The sequence below is a fragment of the Boeremia exigua genome (genome assembly GCF_020726555.1).
Source record: "Boeremia exigua strain MPI-SDFR-AT-0100 chromosome Unknown C7974scaffold_10, whole genome shotgun sequence".
In the NCBI taxonomy this organism is placed as follows: Eukaryota; Fungi; Ascomycota; class Dothideomycetes; order Pleosporales; family Didymellaceae; genus Boeremia; species Boeremia exigua.
In genome coordinates this window covers 79,330-99,318 of record NW_025763527.1, presented here as the reverse complement: position 1 = coordinate 99,318, position 19,989 = coordinate 79,330, and the positions used below count along the sequence as shown (strand labels likewise).

Sequence of the window (19,989 nt, the reverse complement as noted above, 5' to 3'; positions counted from 1 at the left end):
TGACGCTGTCAAGTCGATGCTGGTTTGTCAAAAGGTTAGATGTGTCGCTAAAAGTTTATCTAGCATAGTTTGCAAGCGAAAAATCTCCTAGTGTGAGAGAAATCGCTCCATTGATTGTTTGCGGGTTGATAACAATCTGCATATTTGTAACTTATTTGGCGCAGGTAGCAAGCGTCGTACATCAAACTACCGCACTGTCAACAGGACTTTGAACAGATTGACCAACGTATGTCAGTCAAGAACTGCAACTAATCGTGCTGAGCTTGACGTAAGGGACCTGTGATACGAGTGTCCCGTTTCGCGATCGTCATCGACACCACAAACCAGCATGTACAAAGAAAAGGTTTAAAGGTAGTCCCAAGAATGATTGATAGTTTGCTTTCCCCATATCAGAGATCAAGGCGATGATACCAGAGAAAGCTTACAAGAGTTCAGCGCTCGTTGTGGTGTGCTATTATAAAGATCCGGGTAACAGTTGCTCTTAGTGCGTTCCTTACTTCGCTGATGATGGGGCAGGCCATACACGCAATGCTGTGTACATTTCTTCCACCATCAACAACAGTACGTAGTATAGATGCACAGCAATGGAAAAAAATTATTCAACAAATGCCCAACTGTATTTGACCTTTAGGAGGTTGTAATTTTCTTCCAGGCGGGATCGTTGCTAATCTTTGCCCACCATGCTTTCACGTGTGGCCGTGACTCGATCTCTGGGGCATATCCAAGTCGTTCGCTCAAGAATTTGAAGCACGGAGCATTGAAAACCTCGATCAGGCTAAAACTCTTTATCATAGCGTAAGCTCATGTCGCTTGATAGAAAATTTGAGGGATATGCTTACCGCTCCAGCAAGCCACTCGTGTACCGCCAGTACCATCTCGTAATAATCCAGGACTTGTTTCAACTGACTTTCCAGTTGTGCCACAACCAAGAGATCACTATCTTGTCCTGTAAACATCTTCTTGAAAATTTTCTCCCAACCCAACTTGCTGACTACGGGATCAAAGTACGAATACTCGACGCTTGCAGCTTGTTCGAACTGGCCGAGTGCAACGCTATCAGTAGGCAGACTTAAGGAGCCAGGATGCCTCGAGATCAAGTAGCGAGCGATGGCACGAGATTCAAAAAGTTTGATCTCGTCGATTTGAATAGCTGGAAGCTTGCCGAACGGGTGATGCGAGGCGATGAAGTTAGCAGCCTTAAGTGGCACGCATTTGTCAGATTCTTTGCATAACCTTAATTGCGTCGTCGTTTGGTCACTTACGCGATGCTCATTCTTTTGCATGTCGACGTTCTGCAATTCATACGATATACCCAGTTTCTCAAGTACAAAAAGAACTCGTTGGGTGCAAGTGGAATAGCTAGCTCCGAAAACTGTAGTGGCCATGTCTTCTTGAATGTCGTGGTCTTAGGGCTCAAGAGAACACGGTCATCTCAGCTAGACAAACTAAAGTGCAACCAGGTCTTGTATGGTCTCGCCCCAACTCATGTGGTGATGACTGTGAATAGCGCGGAGCAGATCCATTGGCACCAGGCTCGGCTCCACAAATCGGCTGTCCCACCGGGACATACTGTAAAGTAGAGCATCGCCCGATCACGCTAAGCCTCGGATCGGGGGGAATAAACAACTCAATCGTCTAGACAATGACAACACTCGCGGAAGAACAAACAACTTTCTACGGATATCAACGAGTTGTCTGGTCAGTGCACAATGTTTGCGACTTAGTATGCACCAAGCATGCGGCCCAGGGAGAAGCAGGCCTGGAAACAAGAAGAGTTTAGATTCCGATTACTCAAATTACTTTGGCGCGGAGACGCTCTCGCTTGCTTCGAGACGCTTTAGGAGTTGCAAGTAGCCCCTGCTGATGCCCCAGCTTCTCAGAGAACCCATAGCGGCTATGGAGTGCTCGAGCAGCTTTCGTCTTCCCAGCCGGCACAGCAAGTTTGCGATACTTGGTAGCTTAATTCTTACGTGCCCCTGGTTTATCCAACTCCAAGCTCGATCATTGTCGGTACGCGCAGTTCCAAGGGTAATCGAACCCGAGTCTCCTGGTTCAATGGTGAAACCAGTGACTTCGGGCTTGTCGAAAAGTACAGAGTATAGCCAGAGCGTTAAGACTGCTCTGAGTAGATATGAAGGCATTGAGTAATGCATTGAGTGGCTGTTTCGGATGGTTTCGAAGAGATATCCCGCGTGAAAGACTGCCTCTCGACCCTGGTGAGGTGCTTCTCTCCAGGCCTGTGACATATGGGAGAGCTCTTCATCGGTCATCTGCCTATATATGCGGCTAAGAGCAACTTTTGTGACATCTACGCCTGGAGAGGAACCGATCATTAGCGCTGTGAGACAGATGGCCTTGTGCACCATTGAAGCCTTCAGATCGTCGACGGAGATGTCCTGCTGTTCATTCAAAGCCGAAAGAAAACTTTCCAGACATCTCTTTGCATGGGCACTGTCGGCAATGACCTGACCACTTGGTTGGAAGTTAGCATTTGACAGCCGCACTCTTTCCATAAGATCTTGCAGAATCACTTGTTTGCCCAGTGTACTCGTCTTCGACCAAGTGGACAACCAGCTGTCAGTGGATACAACCTCCGCCAATGATTTTGTGCGTCCTGAACCTGGAGTATAGTCAGACGAAGTGCCGAGTGGAGTCTTGTCTGGAAGACAGACCTAATCCTGGCGGATAACTCGCCCAGCTCTGAGCACTGTTTGCATTCCATCGTGCATCAGATTGAGGAAGGGAGTTTTTCAGCTCGTGGGAGTTCATGACTGTGGTCAGGTTGAAATCTGATTGGAACGCAAAGTCAACAAGCTATTGTTCGTGTAAGCAGACCAATTACGTCAGAAAGAGTCGCCGTGCCTACCCAGACGCCGAAACCTGTGCGCCTTCTCTCCTCATCCATGGCCCAGAGTCTCCAAGTCTGCTGCAGAGGTGCTTGCATCTGCAAGATCCGCTCGTGGGTCAAAACGTCTTCGAGAAGGCCTTTTCTCCTTGCGAGTGCCACAGGCACGGCTTGCAAGATTTCTGACACTTCAAGCGCTCGTCTTTCTCCAGAGTGTGACATGGCTAAGCTGTTCAGCATGACAACTTGCGTCATCCATACTGTCCGACCGTTCTTGTTCTGAAATTCGCACTAGAAAAAGACATGACGTTAGATTGACTGCTTCACAAAGACAAGAGACATAGCCTTACCTGGCGCGATGACAAGCGTCTTACGAGTTCATGAAGGCTCCTTGCACAGGCGAGAGAGTTGGGCAAATCAGAGAATTGTGCACCGATTGCTGCAACCACCAAAACAAGAAGAGGGGGTGTTTCAAGCGAAGAGAAAGTGGCCTTGTGTAGCACTGGGAATACTGGGTGAAAGTACTCAAAGTAGAGTTGGACCCAAGCGTTGATGATGGACCTTGCTGGGAGCTTTGGGCTGTTAAAGAGCGGATAATGTGGCTTGTTTTGCACGTCATCGATCAATCCGGCCACGGCGTCTACCTTTTCTTGTGATAGGCTTTCAACGTGTGCAAAATCTTCCAGATCCGCGTCAACAAGCGACTGTGGGTCGATTTCTGGCCAAGATAAGGGTGCATCTACTTCAATGGATGTGGGGTGGTATTGTCGAATGTCGACTGCATCCTTATCCATGACTGGTGTATGACTGCGGCTGTAAAGTTCGGCAAGGTCAGAAGCCGGAGTTGGAGGCAAATAAGGGCCTAAATTGTGTGACGGTGCCTTGTGTGTCATAGGCGGGACGACATCTATCCGATCGATATCCTGTAAGAGTTGAGCCTCGGCCTGGAGATCGAATGGTGCCGGCCAGAGAGCTACATCTAAGCCATCTGACAGCCAGTCCATGTTGCTCAGATCGTCGTGACATCCGAAAGTTTTCGGGGCAGCGAAGAAGTCAAGATGCATGAAGTCAGGGATTGTGGCATCGACGGTCCTTACGGGTGGTATGATACAGAGCTGGGGGTCGATGGCAGGCATGAACTCTGGTTGATCCTCCGCTGGGGAGGGCCCGGGCGCTGAAACGTTGCGGCCTGCGCAACTGGCTTGTGCCTCAGAAAAGTGGCGTTTTGGCTGTGGTTCTATTGTGGGACGCTGGGAGGCAGTTCTTCTTCTCTTGGGAGATTCGTAAAGGCATTCGGAGTCGGCGGAGGCACACTTCTCGCAGGGACGCTTACCATCACATTTGACTTTGGCGGTGCTACAGCGTTTACACGCGCGCGAGACTCGCTGCCGCTCACTATGCTCCGAAGACCCCATGGCGGTGGTTTGCAGGTGTGTCGAGGCGTGATGGCGGGCGAGAGAGTCGATGCGGCCAAAGTCGCTTCCGCACACGGAGCAGGCGAAGGGCTTCTCTTTAGTGTGGGTGCGCAGATGGCGCTGGTGGTGCTCGCGTCGATTGAATGTGTCGCCGCACTCATTACAGGTCCATTGATCAGGCATGGTGATGGGATGGTGGTGACGACATGGCAGGAGACGGTGTGGATGAAAACACGATCTAGTCTGGGCCAAGGACAGCAAGCATCTCAGATAGTGCACTAGGCCACGGCATTATGTATACGCTACGAAGTGGACCCCATAATTCCGTTTCCGCCGTTCCCGCAAACTAGGCAGGGATTACTGCGGGGATGCAGCACGCTAAGTGCGGCGACGATTCCGAGACACATGACCGAAACCCCACACACAATTTAGGGTTTTTTTTTGACCGTCAGCCATACCACCCACTCAGAGTGTGAAGCTATCACAATCTTGGGCTTCCGAGCAGTCTCTGCAGCACCGACTGCAATGCATCTTTATGGTTATCGACTGTGTTCGCCCTCCATGCGATGAAGCCGTCCGGACGTATTAACAGCGCCTCGCCCACCTGCAGCTTGCACCTTTTGCGCAGCTCACCCTCGACATCGCGCCAAGGAGTTGACGTCTCGTGCAGTTCGTATGCATCAATAGGTACCAACCCACTCGATGTAGCAGTCTGCGCCGCGGTGACCCACGGTGAGTCACGCTCGGCTGCAACCAGCACCATATTTTGCCGCACTAGGTCCAATGTTGACAGACGCTCGGCATCCTTGTTCTCACCCTGTAGCCATACATGTGGAAAGCGGGACCCAGCAGTAGCAGAGGGCGTGAGGGGGTTTTCGAATGGCTCTCCACGTTGTGCGACACGGTCATCTTCGTGTACCATAGCGCCGTCGGCATAACGATAGCCAATCTCCACCGTCAAGTTGGGTTCCTCGGCGATGGGGGGCTGTACATGATCAACCCGGTTGTAGAACCGCTTGGTGGCCTGATCGACTGCGAAAGCGTCGACCGGCTGTCGCTCTTTGGTATATGTTTCCAGCAGCTCGTGAGACGCAAGCCCCTTGAGTACGAACGCGAGCTTCCATGCAAGGTTGTGAGCATCGCCGATGCCAGTGTTGCCTCCAAGACCACCTGTCGGCGGGACAGTGTGCGCAGCATCACCAGCGATCAGTACGCGTCCGCCGTGCGACTGCAGTCTGTCTGCATTGTACGATGTCATCGTCCAGTACGAACACTTTTGAATTTCCAGGTCCATGTCTTCGGGCAGCCCAGACAGAGCGTAAACGAATCTGCGCGCCTCTTCCGGACTAACACTGCCCTCAGGAAAGTCGTCCCTGCCGCCTGCTCTATTGAGCATGACAATCGCTGCCTTGCCCTGGTTCTCCAGCCGGAATCCTCCGCTGACATCAGAGTTGAGCACGTAGACAACGCCATGTACAGAACGACTTCCGAGATGGGGTGTCAAATCTCCCACAATTCGCATCGAGAGACTATTCCGCAGGGTGCCAACGCCGCTCAGCTTGATGCCTTCCTTTATTCGGGTACTGCTTCGATTGCCGTCGCAGGCGACGAGGTACTGCGCTCTGTACTTCTTATATTTCTTGGTCTCCAAATCCTGCACCACCACCAGCACGCCAGTCGCATCTTCTTCGTAATGAACTACGAGCTTTCCATACAGCTGTGTGCAGCCAAATCTGAGTGCGTTGGATCGTAACAAAGGTTCGAACATCGCCTGAGTGATCCAGAGCCAGCTAGTGCAAGGTGTCACGTCCTGGACTTCAGCAGAGTCGTTCTCTTGCACTTGTGCAATCACCTTACCGCCAACTAGCCTCTCCACTACCAGCATACCTGCGTCGATGTCGAATTCCTTAGCGCTCTCAGCCTTAGCATCCGCTTCCAAGCCTAGTTGACGCAGGATTTCAACAGTCCGATAATTTAACCCAGCAGCCCGCGGGTGAGTACCGGAGGGTGGGTGTCTGTCGAAAGAAATACTTTTGATGCTAAAGCATAGTCAGAACTGCTTTCAGTAGGGCTTTGTTGAGGTCCGTACCCATGGTACCCGAGAAGCAAACCCGTCATCATGCCCACCATGCTTGATCCTATAATAAGCACTGGCCATTCCTCTTTTTCAAGTGGGATGCTGCTATGGTCAAAGGCTCCAAATTCGATCTCCTTGACGTCGCTGCCAAACGATTGTGGAGGACGGTCGACCTCGTGGTCGTGACCATCGTTGCTTGCTATGGTGTGATCGTCAATCGACATGTTGCTTACTCTTGTGATCTCAAGGAGACGAGGCTTTGGTTGAGGTCTCCCAAATATCGACTTCCGCGATTCCTCTATGTTGGACGTTTCGCCTTTCTACCACATATAGCACGAGTCCCTTTTAAGCCTGCGCCTCACGGTAGAGAGTGGGACCCGAAGTCTGTGTGCGCTAATGTCATTCGTGCGGTACCACGGCTATGCCCACAAGTTCCCGATCGAAACCCGGTAGAGGGCGGCAGCTTGAGTCGGGCGATCCCTGATCAGTGCCCAGCGACATGACTGCTTGTCACGACGTTCGGATTCTCGACGCGGTCTGTACGAAGGGTCCCAAGCTTGACGTAGTGTTATCAGAAGTGCTCACTGTGGTCTCAAACTAATGTGGTAACAATTCAATTTGAAGTCGGATTCAATTACAGCAGCAATCGCAGGTACTTCTAATCCAAAATCCTGTTACTATGTTATTAATTGCTTATGTGGTGTCCCTATATCTTAAGGGCATTTTGGGCCAATTGCACCGGAAAGGAATCCCACGCATACAACCACATGTTATCAGGCATTCTGGCGTCCGGAATGAATTGCTTCAAGTCTTTCATCACAGCCTCTCGATGCTCATCACCCACTCTAGACATGAAGAGGATCGTCACAGCCTGCTCGTAACGAATAGAGTTGTACGTCTTCAGTCTTTCGCCAATCTGTTCGGTACTGGTATCCGCTGGGAACAGCGTACCAAGAGTTGCCGCGTCCTCCAATGCTTGTGCGCCACCCTGACCTTGATCTGAAATTGCTGTGAGCGAGGTGGTCAAGACTACACACGTATGGTTGCATTGGACTTACGGGGAAGGGTTGGATGCGCCGCGTCACCAATAAGAGCAAGTCGTTCTTTGTAGAATATAGGGCTTGGGTCCCGGGAAGCCAGGCTCCACTGTTTGACGTCTTCAGCCATGCTGCACAGCTCGCGCAGTTCGGGACTGAAACTCTCAACCTCAGCCATCATATCGTCATGACTCCCCGCGTTTTGCCAGGATGACTCGACAACCTGGCCGTCCATGTTGTCGGGGTAAACCATGACAGCATTCATAAGTGTTCCCGTACGGCATGGATAAAGTATCAGCCGTCGATCTTGGGCACAGAAAGCATTGAGAGACCGAAGGCCTATCTGGTCAATCAGGTTCCTGGTCACTGGGTTGGCTCGTAACTTGTCGGTGGGCACAAGGAAGCGAAAACAGTTCTGTCCGGTGCTTCTCTTCTTCTGAGTCTCGCCAATGACACTGTTCACCGTTCGTGACTATTAGATTGTCAGCACGTGAAGTACAAACCCGGCAGCATTACATACGTGCAAACCATCTGCACCTATGATGAGATCTGCTTGCAATTCACGCCCATCTTCCAGTATAACCTTGCCAGTCAAGGGATCCTGAAGTGTGTGTTAATGTAACTGTTGTATTCGGGGAAACAAGGTCGAAAATGACATACCACGGAGTCCACAGCACAAGAAAGATACATCTTCGGCTTCTTTCCGGCAAATCCGTCTTCTGCTTTTTTCCTCAATGCGTTGTGCAAGTCCACACGATGGACTAGCAACCACGGATCCTCGATATTCAACTTTTTCTGTAGCTGATCGGTGATCTTTCTGGTCAGCTTGGCAGTGTTCCGCAATTTGTGTCCCGCAAACACCTACCGCAGGCGTCGCGATGAAATTTCCTTTGTGGTCCCACACACTCAGATGGTCGCACGGAGAAGGCTTCATGGCCTCTAGATTGAAGCCCCACGGTTCCAGGACTCGAGTGGCATTGGGGGCCAGGTGTATTGCAGCTCCAACTTCGTTGTGAAATGCAGATTTCTCATAGACCTGAGGCAGATACTGTGAGTAGATTGCTTGCATACGCATCTTCGATATGTTTTCAAACCATACCTCAACATCATGTCCCGCTCTGGTAAACGCAATAGCTGCCCCCAAACCACCTAGGCCCGCACCGACAATTATGACTTTCAAAGGCATGATCAACTTGAGAACTACCAAAGCACCAGGAAAAGCAAGTTTCAATATCGAGTGTCCGTGTCTTTCCTGACTGTATAGACCGTATGAAAGTTTAGTTCCCGCATTTACGACAAATCTATGACCACCACTATGTAAGGACGCTCTTGAATTAGTGTGGGGATGTACCGTAAGAACTCCTTTCTCTGGTAGAACGCTAGCAGGGTTTATTCAGCCGCAGTAACTTGATAAAGTAGACAGCGTGTCCCTTAAGGAACAGTCTTGATGCTGTGATTGATCCCCCGCATTTAAGTCCCCTGCTAGCGTTGTGCCAGAAAGATATGATTTTACGATACCCGCGATCTCGTGCCAGTTTGCCCCGCACTATGTTGGATCCCGGTCCGAATCACACCCACTTCTGACACGGATAGTGTCCACACAGTTGCGAGTTTCGGCACATCATTCGCGTGCCGTAACCGGCATTATGTTGAGAAGGATTGCACCGGAAACAAGGTGCGGTGAAGTTCCAAGGGGGCGTGTACACTTTGGACGATTCCCGGTGGGGAAGTTCCGAACGGCGATAAGCGGACATCAATGTCTACACCCATATCACTTTGTCTGTTCATAGCACCTAGATCAAAACAACGTCTCAGCTCCAGATCTTGGACTTGAACATAAATCTATAGACACGTGAGCTGCATTTCAAACCATCTCAAACATGCCTTCTTTGGAAAAGATTCGCGCTATATTCGACCTCATCAGCACAGGCCAAACGCAGGCCTTTTTCGAGAATATTGATGAGAATGTTGATTGGACCGTCAAAGGTAAGTCAGAAGTATTCCACTATCTGTCTGACGAGCGCGCGTTTTGCATCTGTACACATGAGTGCACCAGTCTTTCCACGTCTCACCAACGCACAGGAACATACTGCCCGATCTCCGGACATTATAAATCTAAACAAGCATTCCACGAAGGCACACGCGCTCTGTCGTCAACATGGGCTACACCACTCTGCCTCGTCGTGCAAGATATCATCCATGACGGGGCAAACAAAGCAGCCGTAGAGCTGAAGGCTGTCGGTGTGGAGTGCAAAGATGGACTGAAGTTCACAAACGAGTACGTATGGGTATGTCATTTCAATGACCAAGACAAGATCGTGAAGATCAATGCATTCATGGATACGTAAGATGAGTCCTAGCAGAGTTATGTGCAAAAGAAATACTGACATCAATCAGAGATTTGGTGACCAAGGCGATTGAGCGGAATCCATTATAACGCAAAAGCAGATACGGGTTTTGACTATATCGAGGATTAGATTGGCTGAATAATGTTCCTGCGCAGATTGCATTAGTTGTGAATAAATACAGGCAATGCTTACAAGTTCATTTGCAGTCTAGGACTGCGTGATGCGATGTGTCAAAACGTCTTGGAGAAAGGGTTGATCGTGATCCCACTCGCCCGACTTCCACAATCGACAACTGACACAGGAAGAACAGCACGCTGACGATTTACCTAGACGTTTATTAGAATTGCCGCAGTGACAGGTTGAGATGCAAGGTACAGCTGATGCCACCTTCAGTAGTCACTTCATCCTCAAAGTCATAAGATATCAGAGTAGCATCGTAAAAGTATCGCAAAACCCGCAGAAATATCCCAAAGCACATTCTAACATTTTATCTACTCATTGATCCGCTTGAAATACCTTGGGAACACCGAAGTCGCCTAGTTCTTCCCCATTAGGACCGGCTGCAGCTTCGGATAGAAGAAGAGCAAAGAGCATCCGGCATGGTCTGTCTGTATGATTATTCCACTGATGCATAGTCTACCCACAGTAAGCTATCAATCTGTAATTTTCAGAGTTCATACACGCACGGCTTGCTGCACGACCACGTCTCCCGCCCGTACAATTGTCTTGGATCCATCCTCCAGCACGAGTTCGATCTCTCCGTCCATTACGATACCGTAATCGAGCGATTTTGTGCGATGATTGTGACCTGTGGAATTGGCTGGAAAATCGACGACACGAATCAGGGAGCCTTTGGTGTATATCTGGGTACCACCTGCCGCAGCAGCATCATGATCGGCGAGCTCAGCTGGGTATCGGTGATTCTGCCAGATAGTTGCAGCATTTGCCGCGAAGCCTGGCAGGGGTTCGAGCTTGTCTTCAATCAGCACCATCGACTTCCCGTTCTTGTGGCCGGTTACGACCCGTCGCAGTGATTTGGACATGCTGTATGGTTGTGTCACAGGATGCGCGGTCAATGCGTTGAATATGATATTTGGCTGCGCGGACATTGGATTAGAAGAAGTATTGTCGGTATTGACATCAAAGCCGCCCTGAGTCTTCTCGTCTATCTTCCGACAGCTGCCGGTAGCAAGGTCACCATGAGTGTCTGCATGTGGAGAAGCGCGCTCCGGAAGCCCACACGGCCCCACACGCTAGTCTCCTTTCAGCTCGTCGTAGAGCTGTCAAACTTTCTCCACACGCAAGAACCTTTGTGACCACCCGCAATTCCCTAACGCCGTAACGTCCGTCTGCCCGTGAGAGAGGTACGACTCAATGGGAGATTACCTGGATCCCGCTTAAATGGTACTCATTAGGTACAATGGCAATCGATCCCTACCCAAGTCATAGAGCCTTTACTCCAACCACACCACACCGCTAATTCAGCAATGTCTCTCACAATTAACGGCATTGATGTCAAACTTGTAGATGCGAATCCTCCTGGCTCGCAGCAAGCTGGTCCCTATACCGGGTTCAACCCTTCGTCTACGATTCTGCACAAGGGTCATAAGAGACCTGGACGAGATGATGTAGCAGCATTTCGCTCCGATGCTGTTTGGGAGAAAGATGTTCCTGTACCCATGAGGGACGGCGTAACTCTTCGTGCGGATATCTTCAGACCAACAACTGGGCAGAAGGTTCCTGCAATTCTTCTCTGGAGCCCCTACGGCAAAGACAACAACGGTGGGGGAGCACTCAAGCTATTGTGTGTGTCTGGAACATTGCTGATATCAGAGTCATCCAGGTGTACACGGATTGCATTTGCAACCAGGCCGATTCGGTGTGCCTTACAATCGAACGAGCACCTATGAGAAGTTTGAGGGTCTTGATCCTGCCGAATGGGTTGCCAAGGGCTACGCTATCGTCAACTTTGACTTGAGAGGCACTTGGGACTCGGAAGGAACCATCCCGTAAGTTCTCCTTAGAAGCCTGCCACGATGCTTGTTAATGCAAATAGCTGGCTGGGTAAGCAAGACGGTCAAGATGGCTATGACGCTGTCGAGTATATTGCGACGCTCCCATGGTGCAGCGGAAAGGTTGCTACGGCTGGTAATAGCTGGCTAGCCATGGCCCAATGGTTCATCGCAGCAGAACAACCACCACATTTAGCTGCTATTGCACCTTGGGAGGGCGCATCTGACTTCTACCGTGATACTCTAGCCCGTGGCGGAATAGGATATCCGTACTATCTCCTATGGGGCATGCTTCAGGACACTATGGTGGGCCGTGGAAAAGCCGAGGCTGTTGTTGACATGCTAAAGCAATATCCTTTGTACAACGAGTACTGGGATGACAAACGTGCGAAGCTGGAGCAAATTCATACTCCGGCATACGTACTGGCAAGTTACTCCACGTCGCTTCACACCTCGGGATCAATTGCCGGGTTCAATGACATAAGCTCTAAGCACAAGTGGTACGTTTTTGAAACTTAGTCTTCGTACTTCTTCAGCTAAGATATCCTGCAGGCTCCGAATACATCCGAGACAAGAGTGGTACGACTTGTACTCTGAATACGCCTCCGATGACCTTCAGAAGTTCTTTGATCACTACCTCAAAGGTACTGAGAACGGTTGGGAGAAGACATCCAAAGTCCGATTCTCAGTTCTACCCTTTGATAGCTCGGTGAGTTAGCCTCGAACCCATGTTCTAAATTTGACTGATCCAAATTTTAGCCACCTGTCACAAACATTGAAACGACGCGATATCCCATTCCCGAAGCTAAGCAGACCAGGTTCTACCTTGCATCCCAGGGTAACCTCTCTGCTACTCCAAACAGCTTTCCAGCGGTGGAGTCCTATCAGTCCGACATAATTCCACAAGGCGTAGACAATGATCCTGAAGAGTTGATGTTTTCCATTAAGTTCGACAAGCCAACCTGGCTTGTCGGCTACTCAAAGGCTGTCTTGTATTTATCTGCTGACTCGGCTGACGACCTTGATGTATTCGTCCAGTTACGTAAGCTGAACAAAGCCGGTGGTAACACCCTGCAACTCAATGTACCCGCAGATGCACTCATTCCCCCGGCTAAGGATGCCTCGGAAGTCTCAAACAGTTGCTTTCTCAAGTACTATGGGCCCAACGGCAGCTTGAGAGCTAGCCACGCTGTGACCAAGGTCAACAGTACCAAGAACGATTCTTGGCCTACTTACACAAACGACCGACAGCAGAAGATTCAACCCGGCTCAGTTACTCGCCTGGAGATACCAATTTGGCCTGGTGGTATGGCGTTTGACGTTGGAGAGTCTCTTGCGATCAAAGTCTCGGGACACTACATGTCTCCGATGGAGGTTGAGCAGCTGAATGGGTTGACAGTCACCGAGAACAAGGGAAAACACAACTTGCACTATGGAGAACAGTACGAGAGCTATATCGAGGTACCTCTTGCTGCCCCTTTTGATCAGTAGTCTACATGAGGATGTAAATGGAAAAATGCATGTCTGCCTTGTCGAGCCTGCGGTCGATTTGTCCTAATTGTACGTTTAATGAGAGCCTTCGTATTGATTGCCGTGAACGACTGTCAACTGGTGTCTCTCTCGTGTCCCCACACCTACCATCTTAGACTTCTTGACTGATTCAAAGAGGGCTTCGCAGACTGATGTCTCCAATGTCTCCTATCTCATCAGTTCTCAGTACGACGATTTATGTCGAAGCATGATCGTCAAGACCCGATGCCTTGTACAAGTGATGTAGTGCCTACATGACTAAGCCGTTTAAGTGATACATACTACAATATCATGTAGAGTTCTGCATTCATAATCTCAACAAATGTAGAAACATTGTTCATGTGCGATGAGGTTGCTTCATCTGTGTAACCACATTCTACAACCACGATAAGAAAGATACCCCAGACTTGTTAGCGCCACGAGGCCCATTGCCGCTCCAAGTATCAGTCCTTGCTCAAAGTATGACATACGACCACCCTGAGGTTGCTTCACTATCTTTGTGTTCAACTTCGCTGGCTTCGTTCTGTGACCTTGGGAGCTAGATGTCGTCTTTCGGAGCATGGCCTTGCTTTCGGAAAAATCTTTGAGATGGTAACCATGCGTAATAGAACTGTTTGCCGAGCGACAGCTTGTGAGAACTGTTCCAGGTTAGCACTTAATATATTGATGTGTGATAAAATGTACCAAGAGAGCGATTTGGTATGTCGTTGATGTAGACGTGGGAAGCGGTGATGAAGTTTCCAAGGTAGAACGCTTCTTTGTCTCCAGCAAAAATATAGATAACCTGAGACCCCGTGCCGGTGTTTCTGGGCTAAGATCAGCACTGCTATCTAGGTCTAAAAAGATAACATACATCTTGTTCAACAGATCGATCGTGTGGTCGAGACTTCTTGTAGATACTAAAATGATCTCTGAGTTGTCTGACAGGCTCACTGTCACGGCTTTCCTACACCTTGATTTAGCCTTTCCGCTACGCTCATCACTTTCAAGAGACCTACTCTACTGTAGAAAAAATCGGGCTTTGCCCCTTCTGGCCTTGAATCTTCGAGTGACTGAGTGAGAGGCCACTGTAGTGCCTTTGAAGCCACTCAGTCAGGTTGTCGTTTTTCCAATCGTGTTGCACTGGCAGTTTCCCTTTGACTGAGGCGAATATAGATTCATCAACAAAGAACAACCGCGGGACTCGTAAATGATTGCCGCTTGGCCGATCTAAGTGTATTAGCAGAGTCACCTGTTTCGAGGAGGGCTTATCTCATACCCGGCACAGCTTGGAGAACTCGCTTCACAACCTCATCTATAGAGATGGTAACACTGCGGTCAATGATACCAGCTGGAACACCATAATATGGTTCGAGTAGCCGAATGGATGGGTTCGCGGCGTGAACAAGCGGGGAGACTGTGTTGCTTGTCTCAAGGCTGTGAAGAACAACTGTAGCGTACTCTGCCTGAGCGAAAGATCTGTAAGTCGACTCATTCGCTGATTTCTCAAAGTGAAATGCCTCGCAGTCTAAGGTTTCTAAGATTGTACGCTCAAGCAAGATGCCAGTCGCAGGGAGAGAGGGAGAACCAAGAACGATTGTCGGGCTGCCTGCAGCCAAAGCGGCAGCCAATGGGCCGATGATCGAGATGATGGGCGAAAAAGAGAGCTGCACAATCAATGTTTTCCCCAGGGGGACAAAAAAGCCTGCGGTTGTTCCGCCTTTCTTGATCTTTCTTTCATCGTTCAGCACGTGCTGGAAATCCAACTGTTCGTACAGGGTGTTGATGGCATCAAGGGCGGTGATGAGCTCTGACGTAGCAAGTTCGGGGGTATTATGAAGGTCTTCATGAGTCTTGTTACTATTCCGTAGATGCTACAATTCAAGTGATCAGGTGTGAATACATACCTTGTTCCAGTGCGCGAACAAAATCGTCGAACCGCTGTCGAATTGATTGATGCAAAGCTGCGAGCTGTTTTTGTCTTTCCAACACATTTTCTAATCGGCCTTCAATCCAGGCAATATCAAGTCTTTCCACAATCTCTTGAGCCGACATGGTAATCCTTGAGGTTATCAGTGTTTGTCAGACCTTTGGACTTACTATGATTTTAAAAAGTAAGACACAAACACACCTGCTGCGGAATGGCTGTCCAGCTCTCTGTACAAGAATGCTACGCACTATACGCAAGACAGAAATGGTGCACTTCGTCCACCGTAGTACCTCCGTTTACAGCCGGTTGGTGCGGGTCGGCTCCACATCAGCCCGCTCTTCCCCACCATTCCAGGAACAAAGTCGCGGCTAGAAAGGCCGAGAGATCGGAGCTAGATCCCTAAAGTGGAGTCTGTAAGATTAGTACATGTAGTAATTATTACCAACCTTCGGCAAAGATAAGTTCAGACAGCAGGGTACATATCTCTCAAAACCACAGCTCAACCTGAACAGGACAACGTCACATCGCTAGATCATGGCAACTCAACGTAATGGCGGTAAGAACTTGAATCAGAATTACGAGAGTCTAAAGCTGACCATGATAGGGATCGCTCCCGTGTTCTTGTTCGCTCATGGCTCAACCATGATGCTAGGCGAGGAATCCGAACCAGCCAAGGTTTGGGAGCAAGTTGGAAATGAAGCTCTGAGAAGGGGAATAAAGAGGATTGTGATGATGGTATGCCGTGTACCGCGATCATCGAGAATTTTAGCTAATCGAGTCCCACTAGGGTGCACACTGGGAGTCTCCAGGTGACACAATCGAGATCAGCATGAATCCAGGCCCCAAAATGCTTCCAGTTGGCTCAGTGAAAGACTCGCGCTACATGCCCTACAAGGTCCAACCAGATCTTGAAGGGGGTGAAAAGGTGATCAAACTACTAAAGTCCGCTGGCTTCAACGTTAAGGCGGCTCCAAAATTCGACTGGATTCACGACACGTTCTTGATAATTATCCGCATGTTTCCGCACTGCGTTCCGCTTCCTACAACTATCGTATCTATGAACGCAAGATATGAATCGCACTTCCATCTCAAGATTGGCGCCGCACTCCGCCCCCTACGATATGAAGATACCTTAATCATTGGGAGTGGAGGGTCTGTACATAATCTGTACCGTAATCATTGGTCAGATATGATGCTGTACCGTGACAACTTTTCTCAACCTGTGCCACCGGGAACATGGGCATTGGAGTTTCGACAGGCCGTGGAGGATAATATTACCAACAACACGGGCCCGGAGCTCCGACGCGCTATCACAAGGATGATGAAACACCCTAGATATAAGGAGGCACATGGTACTGATGATCACTGGATGGCTTCTCTCTTCGCAGTCGGTGCTGCTGGAGGTAAGGAGGATGAAGGCCCCAACACAATGATAGCTGAGTGTTGGGAGCTCGTGAATATGTGTAATACACAATATCAGCTTGGTAGTTGGGATGCGTATAGAACGATTCAATGACATCTTGAAATTTTTGTCAGGTTCGCAATTTGATTGACTCCTAGGTCCTTGAACTTAAGCGCAACTCGTATTCTACACCCACATTGACATTTGGTAGCTGAAATGTCTCGGAATCCTTCACAGCGTCCAAGTTGTCCTTGTATCTAATGACTTAGTGTTTTAAGCGCCGACCTTGTCAGATTACATCTGGCCAAGTATGAGACGAGTGTTTGCAAATGCCTCTAAATTTGATCCCCCATCACACGTTCATGAAATCCAATGCTTCACTCAAAAATTTGCTACATCTGTATGAATTCTGCAATTCTTTGAAATCTTTGGTACCTGTTCACCACTCGCCACCAACCTGGTTTAGTCCAATATCGGTCACTCTACCAATCGTGTTCCTCCAGGTCCAGCTGGCTGACTGCATCCGAGATTAATCGCATGTAAGAGTTGCACAATAACTTGACTTACAGCAATCGTCATGCAACCGAATACCATGACTGCCCCTACTGTTCTGAAAACCGCATTCTGTCGCCTCTCCTCTAAATCAAGCTCTCTGTTGACTGGACGAAACACTGGCACTCTCCTGTATGTATCTTCCCACCAATCTGGATTTGAAACGGGTCGTGCAACTGTCGGATGGGCTGCAAGAGTCGGATCGAAGTCGTCCGGTTGACGATGACGCCACTGACCAGCAATCTGCACATAGCCATCGTTTGGCTCTGGAGTCGATCGATGTATGTCATAGTCAGCAAGCAGAGTAAGAAGACCTGGATCAACTCTCTGGCGCCGGGTGCCGTCGCTGTCTATCACAGTTGTCGCGGAAACTGCAGCCATAGGGTCACTTTTGGGTTTGTGGACACAGAGCAGGTCAATTCGAGGGTGGACGACTTTTTTTGGTCTGATTTGTTTGAAACGGATACATATCAGGTACTGGCAGGATGGAACTGAATTGCCTGGCCACGGAAGGGCCAAGTCACCGATGCAGTATTAGTGTGACGGACAAGGTTGGGTAAGGAACCAATGACAGACGTTGTGGAGCCGAACCGAACTTGAACGATTACCCCACTCCGCCACCTCACGCCCGGCCTGACCACATCCACTTTGGAGTGGAGACGAGGTGGAAACAACATCGGCCGCTCCCACTGGCGTTCTCCAGGCGTCAATTTGTATTCTAAGCGCTTATCTCAGAGTGGAATTAGCTTCATTAATCTGTTTGAGAATGTACATGTACAAATGCATTCACCACCTTGACTGATTGTAGTGCAGACACAGCACAGCGACAATGGCTTCTGACAAATATCTTAAGATTGATCGTGACTCGTTCCCCTACATCTTTATACAACACAAGGAGATCCCGCTGAAAACATACGACACTGGCTTCCTGCGTTGCAACATCTATCTTCCCGCAGATGCAGCGCCTTTTGGCAGTCGACAGTACCCTGTCATTGCGACCTATGGCCCATGTGCGTATCTTTATTCACGCTCCTGTATCTCAGCCCTTAAAACTGACTTTCTTCACAGACGGGAAAGATGTTCCTTATAAGGTCTTCTTCCCCAAATCTTGGGATCAGCTCAACCCGGCAATGAAATCCGAGCACGCCGCCTGGGAAACCCCAGATCCGGGCTATTGGACATCAAAAGGCTATGTTGTCGTGCGGGTAGACGAGCGCGGCGCAGGTCAAAGTCCAGGAGAACTTGATACGATGTCACGGGGCACTAGTGAGGCCTTTTACGACGTGATAGAGTGGTGTTCAGAACAAGAGTGGTCATCCGGCAAAGTTGGACTACTTGGTATAAGCTATTATGCAGGCACCCAGTGGAGAGTGGCTGCGAGAAGACCAAAAGGCTTGGCAGCCATCATCCCATGGGAGGGTATGAGCGACTATTACCGCGATCGTGTGAGGCATGGCGGTATACTCTCCGATAGATTCATCAGTATGTACTCCTGGATTGGCAAATCAACACTGAAGCTAACCAACACATGAAGAATTTTGGTGGGAGAATGCTGTCAACAAGAATCAGTACGGCAAGCCCGGTCGTACGGCCGGAGGATGGGGTTCTGATACTCTGGATGGAGATCTCGACGAGGCATCCCTGGTCGCCAACCGACGAAACCAGATGGATGATACAGCGAACCACCGGTTTCTTGATGAGGAGTACTATTCCAGTCGCAACTTTGACGTTGAGAACATTGAGGTCCCACTCCTTAGTGTCGCGAATTGGGTAAGGGAGCTTTGCCTACACTAATTGCTCTGACTGACAATCACTGTTAGGGTGGAATTCTTCTTCACCTTCGTGGCAACGTTCTTGGTTGGATGCGCGCCTCTTCCAGATACAAATTTCTGCACTTCATCGTCGGTCGGCACGATTTGCCGTTCTATTACAACCACTCCGCCAAGTTGCAGCTGTCATTCTTCGATTCTTTTCTCAAGGACAACGACTATGACGGCTGGAAGACTGGTGAGCAACCACGCGTAAAGTTGACCTTACGAAAAGGTGATTGCGGCGTCGACGATCCGGTGCGTGAACTTGGGTTTCCAACACGCGGAGAGGCTGATTGGCCAATACCTGACACAAAGTATACAAAGTTCTTCTTGAACGCACAACACGAGTTGTCAGAAACTCAGAAAGATGAGAGGATAACAATCTCATACGAAGCATTGACCAATGAGCCAGTGCAGTTCAGGCACACTGCTGCCACAGCTCTAGAGGTGACTGGCCACATACTAGCACACTTGAGCGTCTCAACAAGTAGCAAGAACGGGACACACCCTACCGACATCGACCTATTTCTCACTCTACGAAAGTTGGCTAAAGATGGATCGGAGGTCTTCTACACAGGCACAATGGGTGACCCTGTTCCACTCGTTAAAGGCTGGCAGCGTGTGTCATTGCGTAAAACCGACCCCTCAAACTCCCTTCATCGTCCGTACTTGCCCTATCGAAACTACTACGCCTCGGACGTAGAGGAAGTGCAAGCTGGTGAGGTTTACAAAGTTGATGTCGAAGTTTGGCCAACAAATTTTGTATTAGAGGCTGGAGAGACATTGTTGTTTGAGCTTGCGGGACACGATACCCAAGGTGTAGGCAACTTTTCTCACGATCACCCCCAAGACCGGAAGACAGGTGTTCTGAGCGGGACAAACAATATCCACGTTGGAGGCGACGATAGCTGGTTATTGATCCCTATCATTCCAGAGAGGTAGTAGAAGAGCTACTAGATCCAAATGGCAAGCAAAGAATATAGACAATAAGTTTAGCAACCTATGAATAGCTGAAAGTCTCCATAAATTTTCAAGAATGCACCTATCGAGA

The 19,989-nt window shown here is 49.4% G+C and overlaps 10 protein-coding genes across 10 annotated transcripts; 4 read left to right on the top strand and 6 right to left on the bottom strand.

Annotated features, from left to right (window-relative positions):
* Positions 1–1,759: 1,759 nt before the first annotated feature.
* Positions 1,760–4,514, bottom strand: C7974DRAFT_400098 (fungal-specific transcription factor domain-containing protein). The gene is made up of 4 exons (XM_046142468.1): positions 3,196–4,514; positions 2,867–3,136; positions 2,673–2,814; positions 1,760–2,620 (listed from the first exon to the last, which is right to left on the bottom strand). Exons 1-4 carry the CDS (start codon positions 4,441–4,443, stop codon positions 1,797–1,799), a joined length of 2,484 nt encoding a protein of 827 aa, XP_045993730.1. The 5' UTR covers positions 4,444–4,514; the 3' UTR covers positions 1,760–1,796.
* A 227-nt stretch (positions 4,515–4,741) lies between these two features.
* On the bottom strand, positions 4,742–6,977 carry C7974DRAFT_474298 (FAD binding domain-containing protein; the record flags this gene model as incomplete). Its single annotated transcript, XM_046146596.1, has 2 exons — positions 6,350–6,977; positions 4,742–6,299 (listed from the first exon to the last, which is right to left on the bottom strand). Exons 1-2 carry the CDS (start codon positions 6,559–6,561, stop codon positions 4,742–4,744), a joined length of 1,770 nt encoding a protein of 589 aa, XP_045993729.1. The 5' UTR covers positions 6,562–6,977.
* A 66-nt stretch (positions 6,978–7,043) lies between these two features.
* On the bottom strand, positions 7,044–8,560 carry C7974DRAFT_474297 (uncharacterized protein; the record flags this gene model as incomplete). Its single annotated transcript, XM_046146595.1, has 5 exons — positions 7,044–7,366; positions 7,396–7,846; positions 7,895–7,975; positions 8,035–8,199; positions 8,240–8,560. The coding sequence occupies 5 exons, from the start codon at positions 8,558–8,560 to the stop codon at positions 7,044–7,046; spliced, it is 1,341 nt and encodes a 446-aa protein (XP_045993728.1).
* A 614-nt stretch (positions 8,561–9,174) lies between these two features.
* On the top strand, positions 9,175–9,811 carry C7974DRAFT_440635 (uncharacterized protein; the record flags this gene model as incomplete). Its single annotated transcript, XM_046145335.1, has 3 exons — positions 9,175–9,360; positions 9,457–9,718; positions 9,772–9,811. The coding sequence occupies exons 1-3, from the start codon at positions 9,255–9,257 to the stop codon at positions 9,809–9,811; spliced, it is 408 nt and encodes a 135-aa protein (XP_045993727.1). The 5' UTR covers positions 9,175–9,254.
* A 406-nt stretch (positions 9,812–10,217) lies between these two features.
* On the bottom strand, positions 10,218–10,765 carry C7974DRAFT_415814 (uncharacterized protein; the record flags this gene model as incomplete). Its single annotated transcript, XM_046143926.1, has 2 exons — positions 10,218–10,358; positions 10,409–10,765. The coding sequence occupies 2 exons, from the start codon at positions 10,763–10,765 to the stop codon at positions 10,218–10,220; spliced, it is 498 nt and encodes a 165-aa protein (XP_045993726.1).
* A 256-nt stretch (positions 10,766–11,021) lies between these two features.
* On the top strand, positions 11,022–13,246 carry C7974DRAFT_364314 (Alpha/Beta hydrolase protein). The gene is made up of 5 exons (XM_046139794.1): positions 11,022–11,504; positions 11,566–11,731; positions 11,779–12,234; positions 12,287–12,443; positions 12,494–13,246. Exons 1-5 carry the CDS (start codon positions 11,210–11,212, stop codon positions 13,223–13,225), a joined length of 1,806 nt encoding a protein of 601 aa, XP_045993725.1. The 5' UTR covers positions 11,022–11,209; the 3' UTR covers positions 13,226–13,246.
* A 299-nt stretch (positions 13,247–13,545) lies between these two features.
* Positions 13,546–15,298, bottom strand: C7974DRAFT_378636 (Aldehyde/histidinol dehydrogenase; the record flags this gene model as incomplete). Its single annotated transcript, XM_046140417.1, has 7 exons — positions 13,546–13,640; positions 13,735–13,902; positions 13,949–14,070; positions 14,118–14,210; positions 14,263–14,473; positions 14,523–15,086; positions 15,151–15,298. The coding sequence occupies 7 exons, from the start codon at positions 15,296–15,298 to the stop codon at positions 13,546–13,548; spliced, it is 1,401 nt and encodes a 466-aa protein (XP_045993724.1).
* A 472-nt stretch (positions 15,299–15,770) lies between these two features.
* On the top strand, positions 15,771–16,689 carry C7974DRAFT_317614 (aromatic ring-opening dioxygenase family protein; the record flags this gene model as incomplete). Its single annotated transcript, XM_046138606.1, has 2 exons — positions 15,771–15,908; positions 15,961–16,689. 2 exons carry the CDS (start codon positions 15,771–15,773, stop codon positions 16,687–16,689), a joined length of 867 nt encoding a protein of 288 aa, XP_045993723.1.
* Positions 16,690–17,014: 325 nt separating this feature from the next.
* Positions 17,015–17,582, bottom strand: C7974DRAFT_440632 (uncharacterized protein; the record flags this gene model as incomplete). The annotated part of the gene is made up of 2 exons (XM_046145334.1): positions 17,143–17,582; positions 17,015–17,092 (listed from the first exon to the last, which is right to left on the bottom strand). The coding sequence occupies exons 1-2, from the start codon at positions 17,506–17,508 to the stop codon at positions 17,015–17,017; spliced, it is 444 nt and encodes a 147-aa protein (XP_045993722.1). The 5' UTR covers positions 17,509–17,582.
* Positions 17,583–17,956: 374 nt separating this feature from the next.
* C7974DRAFT_364310 (Alpha/Beta hydrolase protein) lies at positions 17,957–19,880 on the top strand (the record flags this gene model as incomplete). Its single annotated transcript, XM_046139793.1, has 4 exons — positions 17,957–18,137; positions 18,196–18,609; positions 18,662–18,897; positions 18,948–19,880. 4 exons carry the CDS (start codon positions 17,957–17,959, stop codon positions 19,878–19,880), a joined length of 1,764 nt encoding a protein of 587 aa, XP_045993721.1.
* Positions 19,881–19,989: the final 109 nt, after the last annotated feature.